This window comes from Cajanus cajan, chromosome 6, assembly GCF_000230855.2.
Source record: "Cajanus cajan strain Asha chromosome 6, NIPB_CcT2T_4, whole genome shotgun sequence".
NCBI lineage: Eukaryota > Viridiplantae > Streptophyta > Magnoliopsida > Fabales > Fabaceae > Cajanus > Cajanus cajan.
This window is the reverse complement of record NC_138522.1, coordinates 45,814,746-45,839,647: the sequence shown is the minus strand read 5'-3', so window position 1 is coordinate 45,839,647 and position 24,902 is coordinate 45,814,746. Positions and strand designations below refer to the sequence as shown.

Sequence of the window (24,902 nt, the reverse complement as noted above, 5' to 3'; positions counted from 1 at the left end):
TTGAGAAAAATTTTAATTGATCTTAACATGGAGCAAAAGGAAAGCACAAAAGTTTTTGTTGACAACCAAGCTGCAATAGCTATTTCCCATAATCCTGTCTTTCATGGGAAAACCAAGCATTTCAACATTAAGTTGTTCTTCTTAAGAGAGGTACAGAAAGATGGAGTTATTGTTCTTGTTTATTGCAAAACTGAAGACCAGGTTGCAGATTTGTTCACCAAACCACTTCCAGTCAACAAGTTCGAGTTCTTAAGACAGAAGATTGGAGTTTACAGTTCCAAAATCAAGGAGGAGTGTTAGATATTTGTTCATCCACTGCATCTCAAGTTCTCTACCCAAGTTGAGCATTTTCATACCCAAGTTTAGCCCTTTTTGTCTTCCCCTCCTTGTGATTCTTCATCTGAGCCACCGTTGGATATGCAGGCAATTTAGGAACATCATAATTTTCTTCTGCTGTCTCCCAATGATCCAATGATTCTAGATGACTGGTCATCCTTGCAGCTCATAACTCATACTCCTCATCATCAAAAATTGGTGGTTGACCTACCATGTATGCCTCACCCTCCATTTGTGTTTCTCTCAACTCACAAATCCCTCAAGAATAAGAGCTCTGATACCAATTTGTTGTTTTTATGTATAACAACAAATATAAATTGAGTGTAATGGGTAAAGAAAATGAAGAGGAAATTGTATATGCAGAAGACATCTCTTATTCAACTATGGAGCACCGTATTTATAGAACAAAAAGAAAACATAATTGGTTACATATAAATAAACAACTAGCAGATCAAGCCAAAGAGTAGGAAAAGAAGAGTCATCCTATCAATTAACATGAATTTTATTTTTCATAAATTATAATCTTCTGCAATTTTAATTTGTTAGACTTCCGAGAGTCACTTCTTCAACAATACCCAATAAGAAAAAGCAAGAGTTAGAAGAAATGAGAGTGGAAGTACCAAAGAATTTTGTCTTACACATAAAGGACATCATCAAGGTGGTGCAAATCTTTGGATGAAGTTCATTTGAAAGCATGAAACAGTTTGCAAGAATTAAAACAAATTAGACGGTATCATATTAAATACGTAAATGCTGTCATGGTTGCATGGTTTTAGTGTACAGCCCGGGTGGGTTAAAGGATCTGTTAATATGCAGTTATGAAATATATATATAGTTTTAATAAGAAAATGTTGTGAAATATGATTTTAAGAAGAAAATTTTTATGCCTCCATTGTTGAGAGTATTAATGGCTTCTTGAAGGAGAATCGGAAAATTAAGTTTAGACACTCATTGAGAGGAGGGAATGAGTGCAGATGCTCTGGCAAAAAGAAGGGCCAATGCTTTACTGGTGACTGTGGAGGAGCTCCCAACAGATAGTGGATTGGTGGTGAAAGTACGGTGAGTTTTTAGATTATGATGTTAGTTACTAAACAATTAGAAGAAGAAAAAATAACTTTGAAGTAATAGAGAATTACTCCTACTTCATTTAAATTTAATTTTAATTTTTCCTAGCTCATAAAGTATATAAATAGACTTGTTTGGTACACAAATTTATTTTAATATTTTTTAACTTATTTTTATAACCTACTTTTATGAAAATAAACTTAATAAACTATTAACTTTTTATTTTTATTTTTATCTTTATTAATTTATTTAAAATTCTTTTTTACCTATTTAGGATGTTTTTAATAAAATTACTTTCCTAATTTAAATACACAAGACGAAAAAGAAACATTTTTTGCTCTCAGAGTTAAAAAAAATAAACATTTTATCATATGACAGTGAAATCCAAACATTACCACATTTAGATATAGACACTACTCGTTCTCCTTAGCAGACATTAACTTGGTGAATAATGTTATCAACCACGGATCCAAATAAATGAAAAAACGTATTTCCTAGTTCCTACTCTTTTCTCCTTTCCAGTTAAAGAAAAGAATACAAATTCAGTTTTTTTTCCAATAGATGTGAACTTTTTTTTATTGATAGGAAAAAACGTGTTACATTCTCGAGCAGATAACAACATACCTCTTCCTCACTGAAGACGTGCTACTCTCTACTACATGCATTACAAGTTACAACAAACACGCTCCCCCGTCCAATGCATATACTAAAAGATTCCTAGTCTGGTTATTGCGAGAATCATTTTGTCCACCCCATGGTACCACTACTAGGTGCTAGTTGTTACAAAACCCCTCTCCTGACACAACAATTCTTCAAATGCCAAGTCTTAAATGGACTCAAACTTGGATCTCAATTGACCAAATATACATCTCCTCTGAAGGAACTGGGATGGAGAAGGTTGCCAGCCCAGTCTCTGAGTCATAGTTGAAGTCAGTTTCAGTGCCACCTACCACACACTTCAGTGGCTGCTGGGAGGAGTAAACTCCAAATCTTCCCTTTCCCCTCACTCTAAGACCAATACTTGCTGTTGTTGCTCGGTTAGGACTCAGAGAAGAGGTCAGTTCTGAAAACACCTCACCATCAAACAGTTCTGGTTTGTTGTTAGAGGCTCTATGAATCTCAACTTGTTCCACAGCTCCTCCGCTGTTAAACATATCCAGTAGCCCTATTGCTGCAAATGAAATACTTGGTGCTATTTCCTGTCCAATAAAACATCTATAGTTAGTTAAGAATACATAAAAGGCAGAATATCCAAAAAAAAAAAAAAAAAAAAAAAAATCACATAAGCTGATAGTTGATTCTCACATGGATTGGACAGAAATGGAAAAGTTCAAACTCCAGAGCTTTTAGTGTCACCGGAACCGAAACTCCTTTTGGTAGTCGAATCACCTCACCTGAAATATGGAGGGGGGTTATTTACCAGATTTTCATGTACCAAAGTCAACAACAAAATCAAAGTATAACAATGAGCTACATATATACTATTTTAACTTCTTGAAAGTCAGAAGTAAATTCTACTTCTATTACACATCCTCTCCCATATATTAAATTAATGCTAACTGATTGCCATAAAGAAAATTAATAGTACCTGATCTGTAAGAATAAACAATAGTCTCTCCAAGCCATTCAGCACCTGCTACTTGGGTGATGAGGTCAACATCAGAGGCACAGACAGAGCTAGTGAGTGTACCAGGAGATGTATCATGGATGCGGGTTTTCTTCTCTATCTTGCACCACCCCGCACCTTGGCAGTTAAATACACCAACAACTCCGGAGCATTTGTTCAGATTCCACATTTTGAGCAAGCTGAAAATTGTAGTTTAGTTAAATGAGTCATCAATTTATGTCTATGGAACAAAGACTTAAAAATACAGAGATATTAGATTAAGTAAACGAACCTTGTCCCATCTCTGGCTGGATCGACAAAGAGAGAATCACGGGTGGGCCTGCCAGGTAACTGAGCACGGAGAACCGAACCATCAGGGAGAACCAGCTTCTGAAGAAGATCAAAATTGTGGTTGCCTGGCTTGTCACTATCAAAACATCATAATCACAATTGCGTCAATTCACGTATATGTATAATCAAAGATGTGCAATGACAATGAACATCACTTTACCTAACATAAATTGGACATCCACCAATTGCACGAGCTGCAGCATGATAGTCTGCTGCTGGGTGTAAACTCTGAAATTACAAAAATCATTTTGTTAAGATGAAGAAATTTTATAGCTATTAAATTTTTCCAAAGGAAAAAGCAGGAACTAACTAAATTATAAATGGAGAGTAGTGCACACTTCCACTTACATGAAACATGTCCCAGTCAGGTTGCATGAATTCTCCAAGGAAAAGTGAGTTGTAAGCAACAGATGAAATATGGATGGTATGGGAAGCGGGATCACGAGGGTAAAAATCATCAGAGGCTCTCACAACAGCAGTCTGCTTGGCACTATAAAGTCCATCAGTGTTGTGACACATACATGCAATGCATCCATTGTCTGCAAAATTACGAGCAATGGAAGCCTCGAGTGCATGATGATAGCTGCGTGTAAGGGAGACTCTACCACCATGTCCAGCACCAAGGGTCTCAATAATGTTCTGCACATCAACCTTCACTCCATCTACTCCACATGAAGCTAAGTAAGCATGCAGCTCGTTGTAGAAATTGAAAACCTTCTTTGGGTGCACTAGGCCAAGGCCATGCACAGCCAAGCTGTCCATGACAATGTCTGGTTGGTTTCCTAGCACACCTGGAGACTGCACTGGATATGCCAAGGAAGTGTCATAATGTTCCATGCCAGTTGCTGCTGGCTTCACTCCACCCCAATAACCAGCTAGCGCATGCCATACATATACATTTCTGTGCATCAACAGAATAACCAATCAAGAATTCAGAAACTTAATTAGGCAAGCTACTAACCAAACAATGCTTCTCTCACAAGAATTTGAATATACTAAAGCACTCAGAAAAGAAAATGCTCCTCATCAAAATTTATTAAAAAGGATCTAAGACCATACTTCACATTGTGATGCTGCTTTGCTCCATCTACAAGATGCTTCAGACCTGATTCTTGTTCACTGCTCTGTGACTTCTTTTGAAATTTAGTATTCTCTTTGATACCAATCAATCTAGTAGCAAACCTGCAATCATCAAAATTTCCGACATATCAATTACTAGTGAGCTTTAATCAGACTAATTAAAAAAATAGTATTCTCTTGAACATGAGTATTAGAATGATAAATTGAGAAGTTGTTATTGAAATTAACACGACACATTGTTACTAATTAGTAATTAATTATAGAAACAGAAAAATCTTACTGTGCTCCTTCTTGTACGACACAATCAACATCCTTAGATTTACTTTCAATCTGTTGCCAACCATCATCTATGATGAGGAACCTTGGAGGTGTACCTCCCTGTGAGAGACTGCAATTATATTAAACAAATTTCAGTGTCTATTTAATCTTTAAACATCTTCCAAATTAATCTCTTCTTCATTCGTCCGAAATATGCCAAACAATTTCCCTCGTTAATTACCTTTTCAGGCCTTCCTCAACACCCTCAGCTGTGACATCAGTATAGAAAGCATCCCACGTGCACCAGCCAAACCAATCAACAAAAGATGGCAACTGCATAAAACCAACAATAAAAGGTTACAAGATCCGTTAGATAAACTTGGCATAATTGTAGAGCCATTAATATACGGCAAAAGGAAGAGGGTCTTACTCTTTTCTTCTCTCGATGAAGAAAAGTTTGCATGTGTTTTTCAACCGCCCTTGAAATAAAGGAAGAAAAAGGAATCAGTAAAACTAATGCAGTCGATGTACAGATTCATATGTTAACCTGAAAAATGTATTTTGCTGTAATGCAAATAAGGCCAAGTAACATGATTTTATCGGTTTAGAAGGATAACACAAATGGGGAATGCCTTACTTGACAGCTTGATTGATGACTTCGAAGGGGTTTGTCCCAGCATGCATGTAGACCATGTGAAGGCCTTGGTCAGTCTCAACCGCATTATCCCCTGCAAAACCAAACCACATACCAAAAGGAAAAGGGTCGTTTCGGTTCTTTGGGACGCCATGCTATATATATATATTTTTCTCCAAAGGATCAAAGCTATAAACTCCATTTGTTTGATTCAATTGATTGATAGTCATCGAGAGGTTTATCCAGCTCAATTCAATTCCCTTAATGACAGCTCCACCCCATAATTTCAGGTGGTAAGACCTTCAAAGTTTGGCTGAAGGGAAGGAACTGAATTAACAGCAGAGATGGCACTAAATTATGACACAATTGTAGACTTTCATGTAGCCTTCACCACCAAACCATTTTGCATGTCCAAGAGTTACTCACCACTCTCGAGGCAAATCTCTATCTCGTTCTTGTCATTGCCTTGTAGAACAGCCCGGAATTGACCTTCTAGGAGAGGAAGCAAGACAGTGTAGACGATTGGAGAATTCTCCTCATCCACTTCGCTCTCTTTGCTCTCAATAAGCATGAATTGAGTCTCCAGAGGAACATCCCTCCCGCAAGTTCCCATTCTCTGAGTCATCCACCATAACTTGAACCGGAAACAACACATGAACCGGAGCCCTCTGTTCATAAAATACATCAGAAATTAGTAATACGATAATTCATTAAGCATAAAGCCAATAATCCAACCAAGTTACATAAGAAATTATTGTTTAGCTTATTCGGGCTCGTGGTTATAAATCAAAGACTCAATATATGAGATATAAACAAAGTCTCGAATCGTTAAAATAAGAAAGAAAAAAATAAAAATTTATAATATATATATATATAACTTTTTGAACGATGACTAAAAGTATAACAGTGAGACTTTAACCCTAAAATAGACAATATCTAAATCAACGTGAAGATATGTGTAAAATAATCCAATAAAAATAATTATAAATTAAAATTAATTATAAGATTTTTTTGGGTGATAATTAAAAATAAATTGTGAAACTTTAATCCTAAAGTAGACAATATGTGTGAAATAATTCAATAAAAACAATTATATACTTGGACTAACCGTTAAAATACATAAGGATTGTAAATTAAAATTTTAAAATAATTTCATAAATTTCTATGACAATAGAACATGATAGATATGAATAGGCTGCCTGTGGGTGTGAAAAAGCTAGAAGAACTTACTCTAAGACACCCATGGGAAAAACATGGTGACTTTTGCTATGGCCAGCTGTGGCACCAATGAAGGCACCGGTCACAAGGCCCCTTCCAGATCCTGGAGTCAGCACAACGTTGTCCGGCACTCCTGTCAGTATGGTCTTGCCATGGACAACAAGTTTCCCATCGTTAACAGAGATCTTAGGTGTGACAGTCATTTTCGAACACTTGACCACTGTGTCACCATAGCAAACAACACAACACAACACATGTTATTTTATATTATTAAAAATCATTGTAACTTCACAACACAAAACAATAGTAACGAAAATTACAACGATTGGAATGATTAGGAATCTGAAAGCTACAAAACACATCACAAAACCCAAATTTTTCTAGAGGTATATTTTATTACATCAGTGAAATATCAACTAAAATTGTTAAGGAGTTCTGCAATATAGACCTAGGGACTGGTGATGATGGCGATGGTAAAAAGTTAAGCACAAGTTAGAGAGATTGCGACGTGGTTCACGCGAGGGAGGAATCCACGTTGGGGACTGTATTGATGCTGTCCTTAGCATCACCTTTTTAACCTATACTCCAAAATTGGAAGAAAAATAACAATCAAACTCTAAAATCAACCTATAAAAAAAGTATAGTCTTTTGTTTTTTTCTCTTTGTCGTTTAGTGGTTTTAATTTCTTTTGGTACTTCTTCGGTTCTTCCCAATTCCGGTCTCACTATTGTTGGTTAATAACTGAAATTTTGGAAATCCAGAAATGGCACAAAATATCAAAGACGAAGGAAAAGTTTAGAACATAATTATTAAAATTTTAAAACTTAAAATCTTACTCTAAATAACTTTGAAGAGAAAAAAAAAAGTAATTTTAAAATGAAGCAAATACTAGTGGTTAGAGTTTGCAACGGACTGAAATGACTGGTTAACCATTTAGTTTCCGCAATAGACGAGGGCAATTCCGTCACCGAAATATAAGAAAGAGACAAATAAACCAAATTCAGATTCCGAAAAGCATGAGTTTCATTTCATGTAGCAAAATATCTCTGAACTGAAGCATGGGGAAATTCAGGAATTGATAAACTCGTGGGAGAAACTGAACTTACCGAGTTACCGTAGAGCGAGAAGGTGAAAAACGAAAAGCTATTAATTTTAAAATTTAGAGAAGAGAAAAAGAGCGTTGGTATTCCAGGAGGAAATGGTCCTCCAATGGAAGAAAGTGGAAGCACGGAGCCACACACTCTGCTCTGTCTTGTGATTACTAGCTTCTGATATTTTGGTGTCACATATCATACGATAACAATTCACCAAGGAAGCTTTTATAGCGTGCCAGAAGCCTCTTGCGCCTCCAGATTCTGACACGTGGACCATCATGAACCGATAGATCCATGATGTTGATGGCGGCCAGAAAAGACGTAAATAATTACGTGGAGATATGTGATCCTGATCGTCATGTCATGTGTGTGTTCATTGTTGAAGCATGATTCACGAATTTAGATAATTTTGTGATAAATACCATAATTTCATGATTTATCATGTTGATTATAATTTTGTAAAAATATAAATAATTACGTATATTATTTTGGAAGAAAAAAAATTCTTACCCATAGGGGAAGGAAATGGCACGCAAAACTAATGCGCAAGTGTAACTCTACTACTACTTGAAAGTTGATACAACATGTTGGGAACTAGCAATATGAGTGCAGAAGCAACAGGTCTGAGAAAAATGTATACTATATAGTTTATTTTGGATTAATGAATAATGAAATAATGTTGTTGGATCATATATTAAGGTTTTGAACATATGATAGGGCAATACATTGTATTTGATCGATAGAAACAAATGCAATAATAATGGCTACCGCCTTTCTTTTCGATTCAATTCACATGTCCTGTTTACTGTTTGGGAACAACTTGATAACAAACCACACTTTTAGTACCCAAAAAGAAACTAGTTATTCAAATATTAAACAAATTAGTAGTAAATAAATTTATTATTTCTAGTAACAAACTAAATATATCTATACTATTATTGCACACATCATCATTTAATTTTCGGGGCTAAACATTTTTTTCCTTTATTTTCTTGTTTTTGTGGTTACTCTTAATATAATTCATTTTAAACTTTAAACATAAAATGGATTATATTAAGAGTAGTTATTTTACGTACGTTTATAATTTTTAATAAAAAAATAATATTATTTTTAATGATAAATGTTTTATATCAATTTTATTGTTAAAAAACAATAGTTTTTTCACCGTCGACAAAAATAGATGAATTAAGTAGAAGAACTTATTTTTATTTTTCTTACATGACGTAAACGAACTCTCTTTGTTATTAACTTTAAGTATAAATTTTGATAACTTTGGTACGAAATCATGATAATATTTAATCAAAGTGATACAAAACCAATCAAAACTTGTAACTTCAAATAAATTTTAATAAATAATAGATAGATGATTGGAGATGGTGAGTAGCATTTCTATTTTGTTTTTATAAATTTAACATACTATTTTTCTCTTATAAGTATAGTAGTTGTACGACTTTATTTTTTAAATTTAATTAAATAATTTTAATCTTTAAATATTACAATTGTATAAATTTATTTTTTTAATTTTTAATTGAATAGATTTAATTTTTAAAATATTATAATTATATGATTTTAAAATTATATTTTTTACCTATTTAAATTATATATATTAATAATTTTAGTAATAATAAATATATATCATTTAATACATGAATAAAAATTATAATATATATAATTTAAATAGATCAAAATTTGTATAACTAAAATACTTGAGGAACTAAAATCATATAATTATGATAATTGAGAGATTAAAATGTTTTTAATCAAAATTTGAAGAATGAAATTATACAATTGTTATATTTGAGAGACTAAAATTGCTCAATTAGAATTTTAGGAAGCAAAATCCCACAATTGTAACACTAGATGAAGAAAAATGCAATTAAGCCTTTTTATATTACGACATTTCTAAAAAATTAAAATCCTAGCAAATTATTGTTTTTATAACATAATAGAGGCTTTATTGACAAAAGTGATTTTTTTAGAATATCAATATTATCCTTAGAACTTAAAAAAAAACATTTATTTTATAATTTACAAAATTGATTGATTAATTTCAAAATTTATATGAAAGATATTTTTTTCACAATCATAATTACTTATACCATTAATTTTTAATTTTCCTAATTAAAACTTCACCTTTTCCAAATCTAAATTTAAAATCTATTACTCCTGAAATTTTATTTTTAGATTAAAATATTTTCTTTAGAGCATAAACAACATCTATTTCTAAGTTAAATATTTAAAAATATTTAATTCAACTTATAAAATTGAATTAAATTTTTTAAAATTAATTACCATGAAATATTCTTTTATATACCAAATTAAAATATATTTTACACCATATATTTAAAATTAGAATACATTTTAATGTTTTCACTCATCTTTTGAGATGAATATATTTGAAAGTGCTTTGAGTTTAGAGACATTTCTTGCTTTTTATCACAATACCATCCCTTGCACCTAAAGTTTTTTCTAATAAAATAGTTATTCTCTATTAATTGGACACAATTATATTTAGTTTTGATTATTAAATATAATTTATAATTTATATTGTAATTCTTATTTTTATAATAAAATTCTCATCTTATGCAAGTTGTATAATATAATGCAGATGTATGCATATAAATTTTCACACTAAAAACATAATTTTGTGGATAAAGCCAAAATGACAAAATGGACATTACCAGTCTTTGAAAAGTACGTAAAAGATGGAAATCCATTTTAGCGGCTCAAGAGAGTGATGCATGCACAAGTGTTAGTTGCTCCAATTCTATGAACGGTATCTTTTTGGTGGAAGAGAAAATTGAATAATACTTTTAATACTTTTTTTATATATTTTTATCATTGAATATAATTTATTAAAAATATAAAATTTGAAGAATCTTGATTCTTGTCATAATTTTATAATTAGTAATAAATTTAGAATGCATGTCTTAAAATGTGTACTACTAATATTCTTAATAAATAGATTTAAAAATGAAAATTTGTTAACCTTTTTGGAAGAGATTTTCAAATATCGTTATACGTAAAAATAATAATAATAATAATAATAATAATTCCTGACATACTGAGATAAAGATTCAATCAATCGGCCAATCTTAAAAAAAAATTAGTTGTAAATTTATCAAATTGAGAATTTTTATTAAAAAAAATTGTTGGATAAATCTTATATATGGATGATATTTAAGGTTGTGTCAAATTAAAGTGATATAATAATATATAAATAATTTGAATAATTATGTAATTGATCAAGTATGAAACTGTAGTGATTATAATTGTGAAAATTGGATCAAATTAACTAGTTAGACTAATTTAACTAGGGACCGATTGTAAATATTTGATTGGCATAAAGACTGTTATGCATTGAACCATTAAAAAAATGATAAAATCAGTCCAAAACTAGTCAAATTAGTTTGAACCGGTCCAATTTAAATTTTTTAAATTTAATTTAAAGTTTTTAATAAAAATAATATTTAATATAAACTATAATAATTTATTTGTAATATTTATTTTATAAATATAATTTAATTATTTATGTTAATTTATAATTTTTAACATCTTTATTTTTATAGTTTATATTATATTAATTTGATACTTTGTATTCTAGATGTAAACTTGTTATTATTCATTAATAGATATTGTTATATTTTATTAAAACTTAAACTAAAATATTATATTATATACAATTTAAAATTTTATGTAAATTGATTGTTGAGAATTTATAAATGCTTTTTTTTTATTTTTAGTCTTATAAAATTATAATATTATATTTATTTAATGTTAATTTTGTATTGGTAATAATAATTATTTTTTTTATTAATACTTCACAATTCAACCATTGTTGAATCATTAAACCTTAAACTAATGTCTAGACCAATTCAATGATCAATTTAGTTTTAAAAATATTGGTAGTGATTAGCGACTAATTATATTTTGTGATGGGTTAAAATTGTAACGACTCGTCATAAATATCACACTTAGGGATCATAACTATTAGCAATGAAACTAATTCATACTAAAGGATTTATACTTGATATAAATTGGATACACACACTATTAGGCATGGCAACGAGGCGGGGCGTATTCATGATACTCGTCCCCGTTCCCGTGACTCAAACCCATACCTGTCACCGTCCCCATACCCGTCGAGTATGTGATTTTTGTCCCATCCCCGTCCCCATCGGATATCGAGTATACTCGTACTCGTAAAAAAATTAATTTAAAAAATAAATAAATAAATAAGCCAGTCCGTGTTGAAGGACAATTTAAGTGAGGGACATTTTAGAATTAAACCTTTAAAATAAGCCAGCACTGTAAAACAGTAAAACTAAACACAAAGGCTTCAAAATTAAACCCTAAACCAGAAATTCATAAAATCAAATTAAACAAAATAGATAGATATTCTATATACCGATCAATAGCGTCCTTCAATTTTGTGGTGGCCTCCTTAGATTCCTCGAAAGTGGGAAGAGAAGTGACAACCACCCTCAGCACGTCCAACTCGCCGTCGTCGGTGAAGTCCTAGTCGTCCCATGCCACAACCTCGTGCGACGGCGTAACCTCGGCAGATATCGACCCCGCCGATAGCGACGGCGTGCGGACCGGCGAAGCGTAGCGAGTGGACTACGAGGGAAGGAAGAAAGAAGATTGAGCGAGAGAGACCTACCAGTCTTGGTGAGGGAGCCGCTCGGAGGGAGAAAGTGGAGGCTGGAGTGGTTGGTGCGGTGCTAGAGTGCTTGGTCCGTCGGAGGCTGGAGTGGAGGCTGGAGTGTGAATGCGAGATTTGAAAATTGAAACCCTAACTCCCAAATGTGGAGGCTGGAGTGTTTGCGAGATTTAGAGGCATTATTTTTAAAATGTTAATTTTTTTTTTAAATAATTAAATCGGGGACGGCTATTTAACCGGGGACGGGGACGGGAATGGAGCGGGTAAGTATATACATGTACCCGTACCCGTACCCGATTAAATTTATCGGGTTTTACCCGTACCCGTACCCGTACCTAGTCAAAGCGGGTATTTTCCGTCAAAGTCGAGATGGGGTTCGGGTATTACCCACGGGTACGGGTTTATTTGTCATCCCTACACATATAACATATATATATATATAAGCAACTAAGACAACTCTACAAATATATACAATACCTATATAGTCATCTAGTGTAAAATAATATAAAATTTTAAGTATCGATCAAGTACTACTATATACAACTACCATATAAGGTAATTCAAAATATCCAAAAGTTTCGCCATCCACCTAATGACCTCCATCACTCACCTTAGCCGACCAATCCCTACTTTGTTCTCATACAAAGTATAATCATCACAATTCATTTATATGGAAAAGCATACAAGGGCAAGCTAGATTTCGAAAGAATCAAGCAAGTATAGGAATAAAAACATTTATACTACTCACCCACATGTAAACTTTCAAACCAATAACACCATGTTTACATCATACAACAATCTTTAAAACAACAGTTAGTTTGAAAGCTACAAACAAAGCGGTAAAACTTACGCCAAGTAAATATCACACAATAAGATATTCAACCAATGCATATGGACACATCACTCATCAACATATCATGTGCATACACCTCAACTAATGCATCGTTATACATTTACTTACAGATATCTCCTAATACACCAGAGTTGTCTAAGTAACTTGATCATATCCACCAACCTGATTGCTTTCACACCCAATGCGCTCGTTGGATCAATAATTAAAATGAAATATCAATTTCTCCTCTAATTTCTCAATTGTCACCACTTATGCTAGGAAAATTTTGATCCCACCTTTAGGACTAGTATAGTTAGGTATAGACGTACCATAACCTTGACATACATTACCATGTTACATATGGAGTTAGCTCACTAACTATTTACAAGGAATCATGCAATCTTTTCAGTAATTAATTAAAAATTATAGCCATCGACTTCATGTTTTATTCCACATTGACTAAAGACTTAGAGGAAACTCAACAAAATTCACTCCAAGAGTTTAAAAGTTAATGTATTAAACTAAAACAACTCTCACTAGTTAATATATATGTACGATAATGAATGTTGTACACCTTTATAAAACTTTAAATTCATTGGTTTATTTAAGGATGATTGATTAAATGAGGTCGTCAAGACACTCCATTGTAATTATAAAAATTTTCAATTTTAAAAAAAAATAATAGACTTACATTTATTTCACTAGATAATATAATTTTTGTGTGTTTTTATGATGTTTTAAAACATGTCACAAATTTTGTTTTTTTTGTTTTTATACTCTATATGAGTACATCTTATACTTTCTCAAATATGATTTAATAAAAATTTTGTTTTACTCTTAAAGAAAAAAATTATAAATGTGTCTATAAATGGCCAATCCATGTATCAAGTGTTGCATAAGTGAGTTAAACTAATATATTGATTTGAAACTTTTCCTCTCTTGCACTTTCATCTTATTTCATCTCAAATCAGTAATCACGGTCAAAACTAACCTGAAAAAAATCTTAGTTAGAAGACATTTTTTTTTTTTTACAAGAGTTAGAAGGCATTATTAGCCCCAATTTTCCATTCCTCTCCAAAAATTTCCACGCATCAAAACTGCCCAACATAATAATTTTTTCTTTTCAATCAAAAAAATCTTCCATATTGTCAAAAACAAAAGAATGTTCCACATATGCTTTCGTTGTCCACAGATGAAAAATAAACGCATTACTAATTTGCGTGACGCTAACCTATACCAACTTATATATCATAGAAATCTGATTAAGCAACAAATGTGACCACAATTGATGTAACTACCAGTTGCAATTATTGATGGTTATTTCCATGTATTGACAAAAAGGGTATCCAAATCACAATCTTTATTGTCAAGTTTTTCCTTAATTAATTTCCCAAGCACACATGATTGTTAATTGTTACGTGGCAATATAATCTTACTTTCTTGAATTGACATAGCTAGCTAGGTCCTTTAGCTAATGTGACTTGTGCTTATGCATCATAAGTGATGATCATTGATCAAGCCCATAATTTAATTAATACCATAATTTTTAGTACACGTGTAACTGTGTCTTCTTCTATTGTATCATGGAGCTAATCAAAAGATTAAAAAATAAAAAAGGAAGGGAAATACTTTACAAACTGAAAATGTGTTCATTGTTGACTGTCTTTTGGTTAACCCTGACATGGCCGACAGTTGTACAGTCGAAAATGACTCGATGAATGCAAATTTATAAAATCATTATATAGTCAAACTCATTGAAGAATTTTATAGAACCTAAAGTTTTTAGCTTAACCTTATCAGAAAGGGAATCTTATATAGAAAAAAAAATTGTACGAAAAATATTGAAAATGATTAGAAACACCATTTTTTTAGAACTAGAAAGACTGTTTTACAAAAGGATAAAATATATTAAAAAAATATAATCAGTTAGCCAAAAATCAAGTCACTACAATCAATTGTTTAAGTGACATTAATTTTATTTAATTTTTTTCTCAATTATTAGAGTCCCCTAAGCATTCATATGAAGTTATTACAATCACCGGTATATATAATAGTGTCATAAAAATCAGGTACAGTGTTGCATAAGACTAGAAGTAGGAAGTGGTCTAAGGACAAAATACCAAGTGACCAATATGGATCTTAAACTTTGACGATTGAAAATGCATAAATCATCCAAGAGATATTATTGTTTTAGCAAGCATACATATCATACCCAGAGGTTTACTCAATTATATATATGAAGACAAAACTGTGTGTGTATAAATATTGTGAAAGTGTGAAATATTTGAAAGAGTAAATCTTAATCATACTAAACGAATATTCAAGATTAACCATATATATAATTTAAATATAAGGTTAAGATTTGTTTTTCTCACCTGGTCTATCTTATATATGTCTCCTACTACGTGTATTTATATTTATATATTACATTACTAAGTTCATGATTGCATGTGATGAATCTGGGATGAAGATAAACAATACATTTGGCCAAGAAGCAAGCTTCCAGCTCAGTTGATAACCACAACCAACAAAAATATTGATAGTAGCTAGGTCTTTAAAACTGCAGGCTTGAAATTCCATATTAAAAAATATCTTTAAAATAAAATATTTTTTTATAAACTAAAAATAATATATTTATAAGTGATAAAAATGTTTTTGGAGAAGCTAATTGATAGAAATAAATGATTGGAGAAGCTAAGTGATAAAACTAATATAAGAAAGCTTTTACAAGTTAAATTAATTCTTGAAAAATTTATTTTATTTTTTTCTCTTATAAATACTTGTGAAAAAAAATTATCCACGCATACTCTATTTTAACTAAACCACGTATCCTCCTTAAGACCTTAGCACAGGATCTGAAGTTTCATGTGCTACCCTTTTGCATCCAAGTGTTTGCACTAGTGGAACACTATTATTCATTCATGTTCCACCACCTTTCACAAATTATTTTACCCAAAAATTATAATAGTAATAATAACTCCGATACATGCAACATTACTATTAAACATTTTACCTGTATCTGAAAATGATCAATTAACAAAGAAATACGTAAATGAATCAGATTACACATTAAAAACGATGGATGGAACAGATGTGGGACAGAATCTGACACGAATTATTATATGCTTGAGAACGTACACAAATTTTGGGTGGTGTTCTTCAATTATGAAAGATCAAAGAAGGAAGTAATTGACCAAAAGCCAACCCATCGCTATCAAGTTTCAAATAAAACAATCTAAATGTCATCGGAATAATTATAGATGTGGTGTGGACACATTTCAATCCTCATGGATATATCCCTATTGTTCTGATTAGTGTTAGTGTTATCAGTTTGCGTTCCATGTTTTCAACGCAGATATTTTCATAAGAATCTCTATCATTACTTTTAAAATTCTATTAAGAAATATACTTACATGAAGCTATAAAGAAAATAATTAGATTTTGTATTAATGTCTTTAAAAAGTTAAAAGAATACATGTTTATAACCTAGTAACTATTAAAGATGACTTACAAATCTCATCATTCTATTAAATGGTGAAATGGATTTGGAACTGGAATTGGAGATGGGGTGAGGTATTGCTGGAAATGGGTGGGTAGTATTTTGTGTACAAGGGAGGGCCTATAATTGTCTTGTTATTTATGGTAGCTTGCATATAAGTGTAAAAAATTTGCAAATACAGTCCGTGTTTGAAAAAAAAATTGCTTTAAAATATTTTACATTCATATTAAAATAAGTGTTTTAGAATATGTTTCAATATAAGTTTAAAATTATTTTAAAAGATTTTTTTTTCTAAAAAAATATTCTTTATTTTCAATAGAGAAACTTTTAAAAATATTTTTAATTTGTATCCAAACATATGATAAACTAAACATGCAATAATGTTAAAAGTGAGATGAGTGGGGGGCTGAAAACATGTCTCATCTAATGGTCGGAAATAATTGGAAGGAAAAGTGTTGCAATGGCCATGGAAAATCATATACGGTACAGTGGGATGAAGAAGTTGTAGGAAATGGTTGAGATTGTGTACAATGATTTTTTTATTTTTATTTTACATATCACATTAAACGTAAGAATTACGCTAAAGTTTAGGATTTTAGCTTTATAACATATTTTATACCATTTTAAAGAGTCTTTTGTGAAGAAAAATTCAAGAAAGAAAAAAAAAAGATAAATTAGCGGAAGAAAAAAAGTAACAAGAAGGGTTGAATGAAGAATATATTATAGAAGAGTGGTTAGAGACAAATAGAGTAGTGAGAAAAAAAAAACGGAAGAAGAAAGGTGAGTGAAGAAGATCATTTTTAAAAACAAATTATTCTAAAAAGTAAATAAGTTAAAAAGATATTTAAGAAGAAAAAAAATGAAAAAAAATATAGAAAGGGACTTATATCTATTATGATGCATCATGCATGCTTCAACTTTAGACAAGGAAGCCCAAATGTCTTTTAGGCTCAAAACTGCAGCACTTTTTTATAGTGATTATGTGTGGAGATCAAAGCCCAACTATATTGGTTTATATCCACTATTTTAGATTCAAAATTTGACCCAACAAAGTTTTTTTTTTCGACAATGAATGATTCTTCATTGTTAATGAATTTTAATTTTATTATGTAAGAATAAGTTATAGAAATAAAATTTGAGATTCTTATACATTTATAAAATACAGCATAAAAATGATTTTTTTAAAATTAAATATTAATTTGATATGGTGTGTCAAATCCAAATTCATATTTTAAATTTATAGGTATGAAAAAAATTGGTATTAACACTTGGATCATTTGAGTAATATTTTTGAGAAAATAAAAAGTATCATATACATAAGTTTAAATATTATTTTAGCACAAGATTAGTTTTCATTTTATATAACAAAAACTTATAATAAATAAATATTGTTTCATATAAAAATATATTATAAGTAAATCTTTTAATAAATAAACATTTTTTATCACATAAATTATATTTTAGTTTTATGATAAATAATTTTTATTGTGATACAAAATTATTTTTAACTGTTGACAATATTTTTAAGAATATTAAAATTTAATTTAGAAATAAAACTCATAATGATAAGTTATATAAAAAAATTCTATAAAAAAATTCTTTAAAAAAAACTTGTTAAAAATGTTCTCATGGAAAAATAATCCATAAAAACAATGTTTTTCAAGAGAATTATTCTAATTTATGTAGAAAGGATTATTACTTATAATCTATTTTAAAATAACATTTAATTCAAAAAAATTAAATCACTTTGTTTTTCAAATTAAAAGGATATATTGTTAAAAATAAGAGTTTTTAAAAAATTTTGGAAAAACACTCTATAAAAAAATAGCTAAAAATACTTTTGTTGAAAAAAAATACTTAAAAATATTCTAATTCGAGAAAGTTATTAATATTTAATATATTGAATAGATAATAAAAAATTATTTATAATTTTCTAATGTGAAAGTTGAAATATTATATAGAAAATATTATATTCAAACTTTATTGTCTTCATTTCAATTCTTCCAAATAAAAAATATAGAAAAAATTACGTGACGCATGGAGAGGGAGAATAGATAGTAAAAGATTTTCACCATAAAAGTGAGTTTTTTTTTTTTTTCAATTTCCAACTCAATAATAAAAAGATCTTAAATTCAACGCATTGAGTTTGAAAATAAGAATTAAATTGTAAATGGAGTGTTTATTCTGTAAGTTTGAAATGACAATTTTAACCTATTTGCGCTCCTTTTTGTTCATTTTGTGTTTTATATAAACTGATCCATTTGGCGAAACCAACAAAGTAAAAGCTTTAAAAAAAAAACATATACATTAGAGTGCAGGTGATATAAATAAGGCTCATTGTAATCGTTTTGATTGAAACAGGCCGGCCCCTGCACTTTAAACCATCTCATTGTAAATGTTTGTTCCTCCTCTTTACAAAATAGACATAATATCTGAAACTCACCTTAGAATTCCAAAACATTTTGATAGTGTATTCAAATTTATCATAAATTAACCTTCATTTAAACCCAACTCGAGAAGAAAAACACTTGATTTTAGAAAAGTAGGACTCTCATTTTGGTGACTAATTATAGTAAGATTGACCATGATTTGTGTAGGGTTTATTCATTCCTTTGTGTCTCTCTTTTCTCTCTAACTCGAATATAAGATCCAAATGCCTTTCTTCATATACCCATTTAATTTAATGTAAAATCTCACTAAATTCAACAGTTTTGTATTAAATTGCTCAACCGGTTGGCATGCTCAGACCTAAATGTGCATCTTTACAAGCATTGGTTCATTTTGTTTGTTACAGTAAGTTCTACCATTATGAATTTTCTCACCAATACTTTTCATGATCATTCAGCCTCAATGTGGCAGTTACGATGTTCATAACAGTGATTTTTCAAATTCATGATGGTTTAGTGGTTCTCTCACTCAAGAAAAACTTGTTTCTACAACTATATTTTGAATAATGGGCAATGAAACCGCACCGAATGGTAAAATAAGTGAACGAATAATTGTTTACTCAGTTGATAATGACGTATTCAGCTCATCGATAGAAAGTTTAAGCCATCTTCAATAAAAGACGTTAACTGGATTCTTAAATGTAAGAATTGGTTCCCGAAAATTTTGCCATTTGATCAATCTAGCTTATAATACACAGCGAAAAAACCGTTCTTTGCATAAACTCTTAAAAAAATGAATCTATTCTAATTAAAAACCCAAGTTTTTTCAATGAAACAATATTAAAAAAATCTTGAATCCTACTATCATGGAGAAACCCATAAAAAAAAAAACACATCAAGAACTCAAAATGAGTTCTACTATTACGCTTATTCAAGGTCGCTTCATAATTTTTCCAATTAGCTATATTTTCCCACCAAAATATCCCTAGTATATTGATAAAGTTGATTTTCTTGATTTTAATTTTTATCTTGTTTATACAAGATTTTAAATGGAGCACGGTTTGCGTAAAAATGGCAGTTTACATATAAAGCATGATAATTAAAAATATTTACAGCCACAAATGAAAACTTGTCCAATGTCCAGTCCCCCCTCACCTCTTCTCCTGTCTCCTACCACAACCTCAACAAACCAAAAGAAAAAGACAAACTTCAAATCACATACAACACTGCTGGGGCCAATATCCTATTTTTTCTTTTTCACCCGAAAATGGGGAATTAGAGAAAAGAATTACAATGAAGTTAAAATTAAATAAAAAATAAAAGACTTTTTTTTATCATATTTTCCTTTTCAAAGTAAAAATTGGCATTTCTAAAGTAGTCATCTAGCGTCATTGTTTTCACTGTTTACATGCAATGACCCGTCCCTCATCAACGTCAGGCTGAGGCTTGCAAACCTCTCTCGCGAGTACTGCCTTGATGCCTTTCTCCAATCTGTGCCGGCCTTCATCATCGTAGCAAATTCCTCGTAACTTATCATTCCATCCTGCAATCATTTCATGAAGACAATATCAAAGGGGAGTTCCAAATAAATTATGTAAAACACACTAAGATTACTATGCAGCAGCACCACCACCGGCACCGTATAGGGACAAAAAACCAGGAGTTAAAGAATACAGAAATTAAATTACTATAATAAGCCGTAGCACAGGTTTTTGAAGTTATCATTCTCAGCACAAAAAACATAATACAGAAGAATGAAAAGAAAATTAAGAATATTGAGTAATAACAGGAGGGCAAATATCTACTTTTATATGTATAACCACAAATAAATAAATTGATCTACAAATGTGAAAATGGACTGACCTTGTCTGTGTCCACATCATGCATAATTGCATTGATAACTTCTTCACTGTTTGTTTCAACCTCATCACATAAGGCATCACGCAGTTCCTCAATCTCAATATACCCACTTTGGTTCTTATCAAAAAATTGGAAGGCTTTGCGAAGATGATCATCATTTCCCATCTTTCTCAGATGAACAGAAATGGCTACAAACTCTCCATAATCTAGGTGCCCATCCCTGTCTACATCACCCTGTAAAAGAAGCTCCCAAAAGTTAGTAGTTAAATACACATCCTTACGAAGACATGTATTGTCATACAATCATTTAACAGAAATTACACAACCAACCATGTAGAACTTTTAATTATGAAATTTCTTTTAAGGAAAAAAGAAAATTAAAAGAGCTCAATTTTTTATGAAGGTACTTATTTTTCAAATATCAGTTGAGGAGAAAAGGTTCCAGATAGCAGGTGATAGTAATACTCACAGCTTCCATAAGAATTTGGAGATCTGCATCAGGAACTTGATGGCCTAATTTATGCAACCCTGCCCGTAGTTCATCAATGTTAATCTTGCCTCTGTTGCTTGTATCCATAAGCTGGAATCCCTCTTTTAGCCCGGCAGCTTCTTCCACTGTCAAATGCTCTGCAATCACCTGTTCACATGCGATACAAACCATAAAGAAAAAAATGAGTAACTCGTGAATTAGAATGGTTATATGGATTACATTTCAGGTATGATTGCCCAAGTGGTATTCATATATTGTTGAGAACATTACCCTCAAAGCTCTTTTCTTAAGCTTGTTCATCACAGAAAATTGCTTGAGCCTTGCTCTAACAGTTTCTCCCAAGGAAACATTAGGAGCTTTCTTTGCATTTTGTAACCATGGATGATCTGCATTTGGCGAACAAGTAATGTTACGATCCTCATACTTTAATTTGGCAAAATTCAAAAGGAAAACAAGAATATGCTAAGCAAAAAATGTTATGCACAATCAATACTCCTCTTCATCTCTCAAAATATTTTGTATGAACTGCATGTTACCTAACACTTCCTGTGCAGTAAGCCGCCGCCTTGGGTCGGGATCTAGCATCTTCTTCACAAGGTCTTTAGCATTATCAGAAACTTTTGGCCATGGATCCCTTTTGAAATCAACAACAGACCGTATGATTGCTTGTGCAACTCCTTGCTCAGTTTCTTCATTTTACAAAAGGGGAAGAGAAGCAAAATTTAGAAAATTAAACTAATCAGATACAAAATGTAACAAATGAGAATGAAATAGAAGTAGCATTAAAGTGAAGGGGAAGAATTAACAATTAAACTTATTAAATCTTCCCTCTTCTAATGCCGAACATAAAAATTGAAATTGGGAGTAAAAAAATTATGAAACACAATAATGAGACCATACATAAGAATGAAACATCTTTAGTTTACAGAACATATTATAGTACATTGGTTGCATATTTTTGAGAGACTCAAACCGAACTTGAGAAATTTTAGAGGGACCAAAAACATATTTTACCCAAAGTATTAACATATTATAGCACATTGGTTGCATGAACTCCAGAATGACTTAAAAGTGGAGCGTTTAAAAACTTTGAAACATGATCCTAAGACAAAACTAACCTGCCCAGAATGGTGGAACACCACAGAGTAAGATGTATAGAATTACTCCAGCACTCCAGATATCCACTTCTGGCCCATAATTCCGCTTCAATACCTCTGGAGCCATGTAATATGGACTTCCAACTATCTCATTAAATCTTTCCCCTGGAGAAAATGGCAAACTTAGAGTCAACCCTAAATCAAGCTACGCAGCACTAGATCGAAAATATGTTGAGCAAGTCGACCACCCACTAAAATAAAAGCATTACCTGGTTTAAAGAAGACAGACAAGCCAAAATCTATAGCCTTCAAAGCCGCGGTTTCCTTCTTATTCGCGAACAGAAAGTTCTCCGGCTTGAGATCCCGATGCATCACACCATGCTTGTGGCACATCTGAAACACAAGAACAAGAACCATGTTACTCCTGAACCCCAATTTTAGGAAATCCATAAAAAAATCCTTGGCAACATAAGAAAGAGTTTTGTTATGATAAAAGAAGAATTGAAGTAAAAGATGAAACAAAGTGAAGTGGGGAACCTGAACGACTTGAACAATGGTCCGGGTGACGACGGCGGCGGCGCGTTCGGTGTAGTGGCCGCGGGCGACGATGCGATCGAAGAGCTCTCCGCCCTCGCAAAGCTCCATAACAAGATGAACGGCATTGTCGTCCTCGTAAGTATCCCTGAGCGTGACGATGTTGGGGTGGTGCGGCAAGTGGCGCATGATCTCCACCTCCCTCCTGACGTCCTCGATGTCGATCGCCGTCCTCAGCTTCTTCTTGGAAATGGACTTGCAGGCCAGCTCCTCCCCGCTCTCCTTGTCCGTGCAGAGGTAGGTGACGCCGAACTCCCCCCGGCCCAGCTCGCGGCCCAGCTCGTAGCGGGCCCCGATCTCCCGGCCCGTGGGAGAGTTGAGGACGGTGAGCTTGGCCCCGTTGGAGGCGGCGTTGTTGGCGAGGCCGTAGTCGATGGCGAAGGGGTTCTCCTTCTTCCCCTTCTTCCTGTTCTTGGTCTCGTCGGTGGCGGGCGTGGCGCAGCAGTTTCCCATCCCTAGATCTGAGGCTTAAAATGAAAATGAAAATGAAAATGAAAATGAAAGGGAAAGGGATGGGTGATTGATTTATGAGAAGGGTTTTGCAATTGGGGATGGAGGATGATGATGAAGGGTGGAAAGGGGATGAGACTTGAGAGATGGTCAAACATCAAACTTGTTTCCCAGAGACTTCGTCTTCCTTCATTTTTTTTTTTTTTATTATTTTTATTTAGGAAATTTATTATTTTATTTAATTATGAGTGAGGACGACTCTTGACTCACTACTCACTTCCTTTGACTGCCCTCCTCTCTGCGCTCTAATATCTACATTGCCATTGCCAACTCTACCACCCTTTTCAATGCCGCCGCCACCTCATTATTTTTTACCCATTCTATCCATGCCTTCTCTCTTTCTTCTAATCAATTTCATTACCATAATTCAACTATTCTTTTTCTTCTTCTACTACATTTTTAACTCAATCAATTCTTATTAAATACCTCATTTACTTCCTTAATTTATTTCTTCTCTTCTTTTTTTAATTACAACTCTCAACAATTCTTCCAATGTCTTCCTTTCTTAACCATTTCCATATTCCTCCCAATTTCAATCTATTTTAAATGTTTAGTTTTAATAAAAATGATTAAGATATAGAAATAATGTAAATATAGTAAAAGCTTAAAAAAATATTCATATATATATATATGTGTGTGAAAATAAATAACTATTATTCTTGATTTAAATGGACTTAATTATTTTTAAATAAAAATCAAATATAAAAAGAAATAAATACTTCTTTTTGTAACCGAAATACGTCAAGTCGTGGCAAACTGTCTCCATTGGAAGATTTCGTGAAATTCTAACTATTTAGAAAGTTGTGACATCGAAAACATTTTTGTTTAAGATTCTTATCATTTCTATACAATATACTATATATTGAGAAAGAAAATTTAATCCCAAATCCGAATTCAATTTAAATGAATCTATTATTCTCTCGTCAAAATCATGTTTCCAATTTGATCGAATGTAATTAATTTCAAATAAAATATCTTATAAGCCCTCCACGTGAATTAGTACTGCCACCATATACTTAGCTACATGCAATTCACAACAATAGGGTATTTTTTTTCATATCCTACCATCACACAAATATCATAACAAGTGATGATATAAAGTTCATTTAGTGGAGTAGTAGTTTAAAAAGGATAATTATTGAAGAAAAATGAGTTGCTCCCATTATTATATGTTGACGAATGAAAATAATGTAGAACTAAAAGTCTTATTAATGTTTCGTTTTGATCACCTAACACCTTCCATCTACGGAGCAAAGCTTGTTACGTCGAATAGTTATATAGGAAACGATAATTTTCTACAACTAGATTATGCAAAAAAAAAAATTGGC

At 31.8% G+C, this 24,902-nt stretch overlaps 2 protein-coding genes across 4 annotated transcripts; both read right to left on the bottom strand.

Moving 5' to 3' along the window:
* Nucleotides 1-1,947: 1,947 nt before the first annotated feature.
* SIP2 (seed imbibition 2) lies at nucleotides 1,948-7,849 on the bottom strand. Of its 3 annotated transcripts, none has more exons than XM_020356254.3 (14): nucleotides 7,655-7,849; nucleotides 6,561-6,768; nucleotides 5,757-5,998; nucleotides 5,334-5,424; nucleotides 5,127-5,175; nucleotides 4,938-5,029; nucleotides 4,719-4,826; nucleotides 4,418-4,540; nucleotides 3,707-4,259; nucleotides 3,519-3,586; nucleotides 3,300-3,434; nucleotides 2,990-3,207; nucleotides 2,707-2,795; nucleotides 1,948-2,600 (listed from the first exon to the last, which is right to left on the bottom strand). In XM_020356254.3, exons 2-14 carry the CDS (start codon nucleotides 6,749-6,751, stop codon nucleotides 2,238-2,240), a joined length of 2,322 nt encoding a protein of 773 aa, XP_020211843.1. In that variant the 5' UTR covers nucleotides 6,752-6,768; nucleotides 7,655-7,849; the 3' UTR covers nucleotides 1,948-2,237. The 3 variants fall into 3 exon arrangements, with proteins under 3 accessions (XP_020211843.1, XP_029126789.2, XP_082933332.1); XM_029270956.2 differs by lacking the exon at nucleotides 7,655-7,849 and adding an exon at nucleotides 6,997-7,126; XM_083077206.1 differs by lacking the exon at nucleotides 7,655-7,849 and adding an exon at nucleotides 6,869-6,889.
* Nucleotides 7,850-20,083: 12,234 nt separating this feature from the next.
* Nucleotides 20,084-23,704, bottom strand: CPK32 (calcium-dependent protein kinase 32). Its single transcript, XM_020356878.3, has 8 exons — nucleotides 23,008-23,704; nucleotides 22,740-22,863; nucleotides 22,492-22,635; nucleotides 21,910-22,062; nucleotides 21,644-21,759; nucleotides 21,353-21,520; nucleotides 20,887-21,117; nucleotides 20,084-20,566 (listed from the first exon to the last, which is right to left on the bottom strand). The coding sequence occupies exons 1-8, from the start codon at nucleotides 23,515-23,517 to the stop codon at nucleotides 20,402-20,404; spliced, it is 1,611 nt and encodes a 536-aa protein (XP_020212467.1). The 5' UTR covers nucleotides 23,518-23,704; the 3' UTR covers nucleotides 20,084-20,401.
* Nucleotides 23,705-24,902: the final 1,198 nt, after the last annotated feature.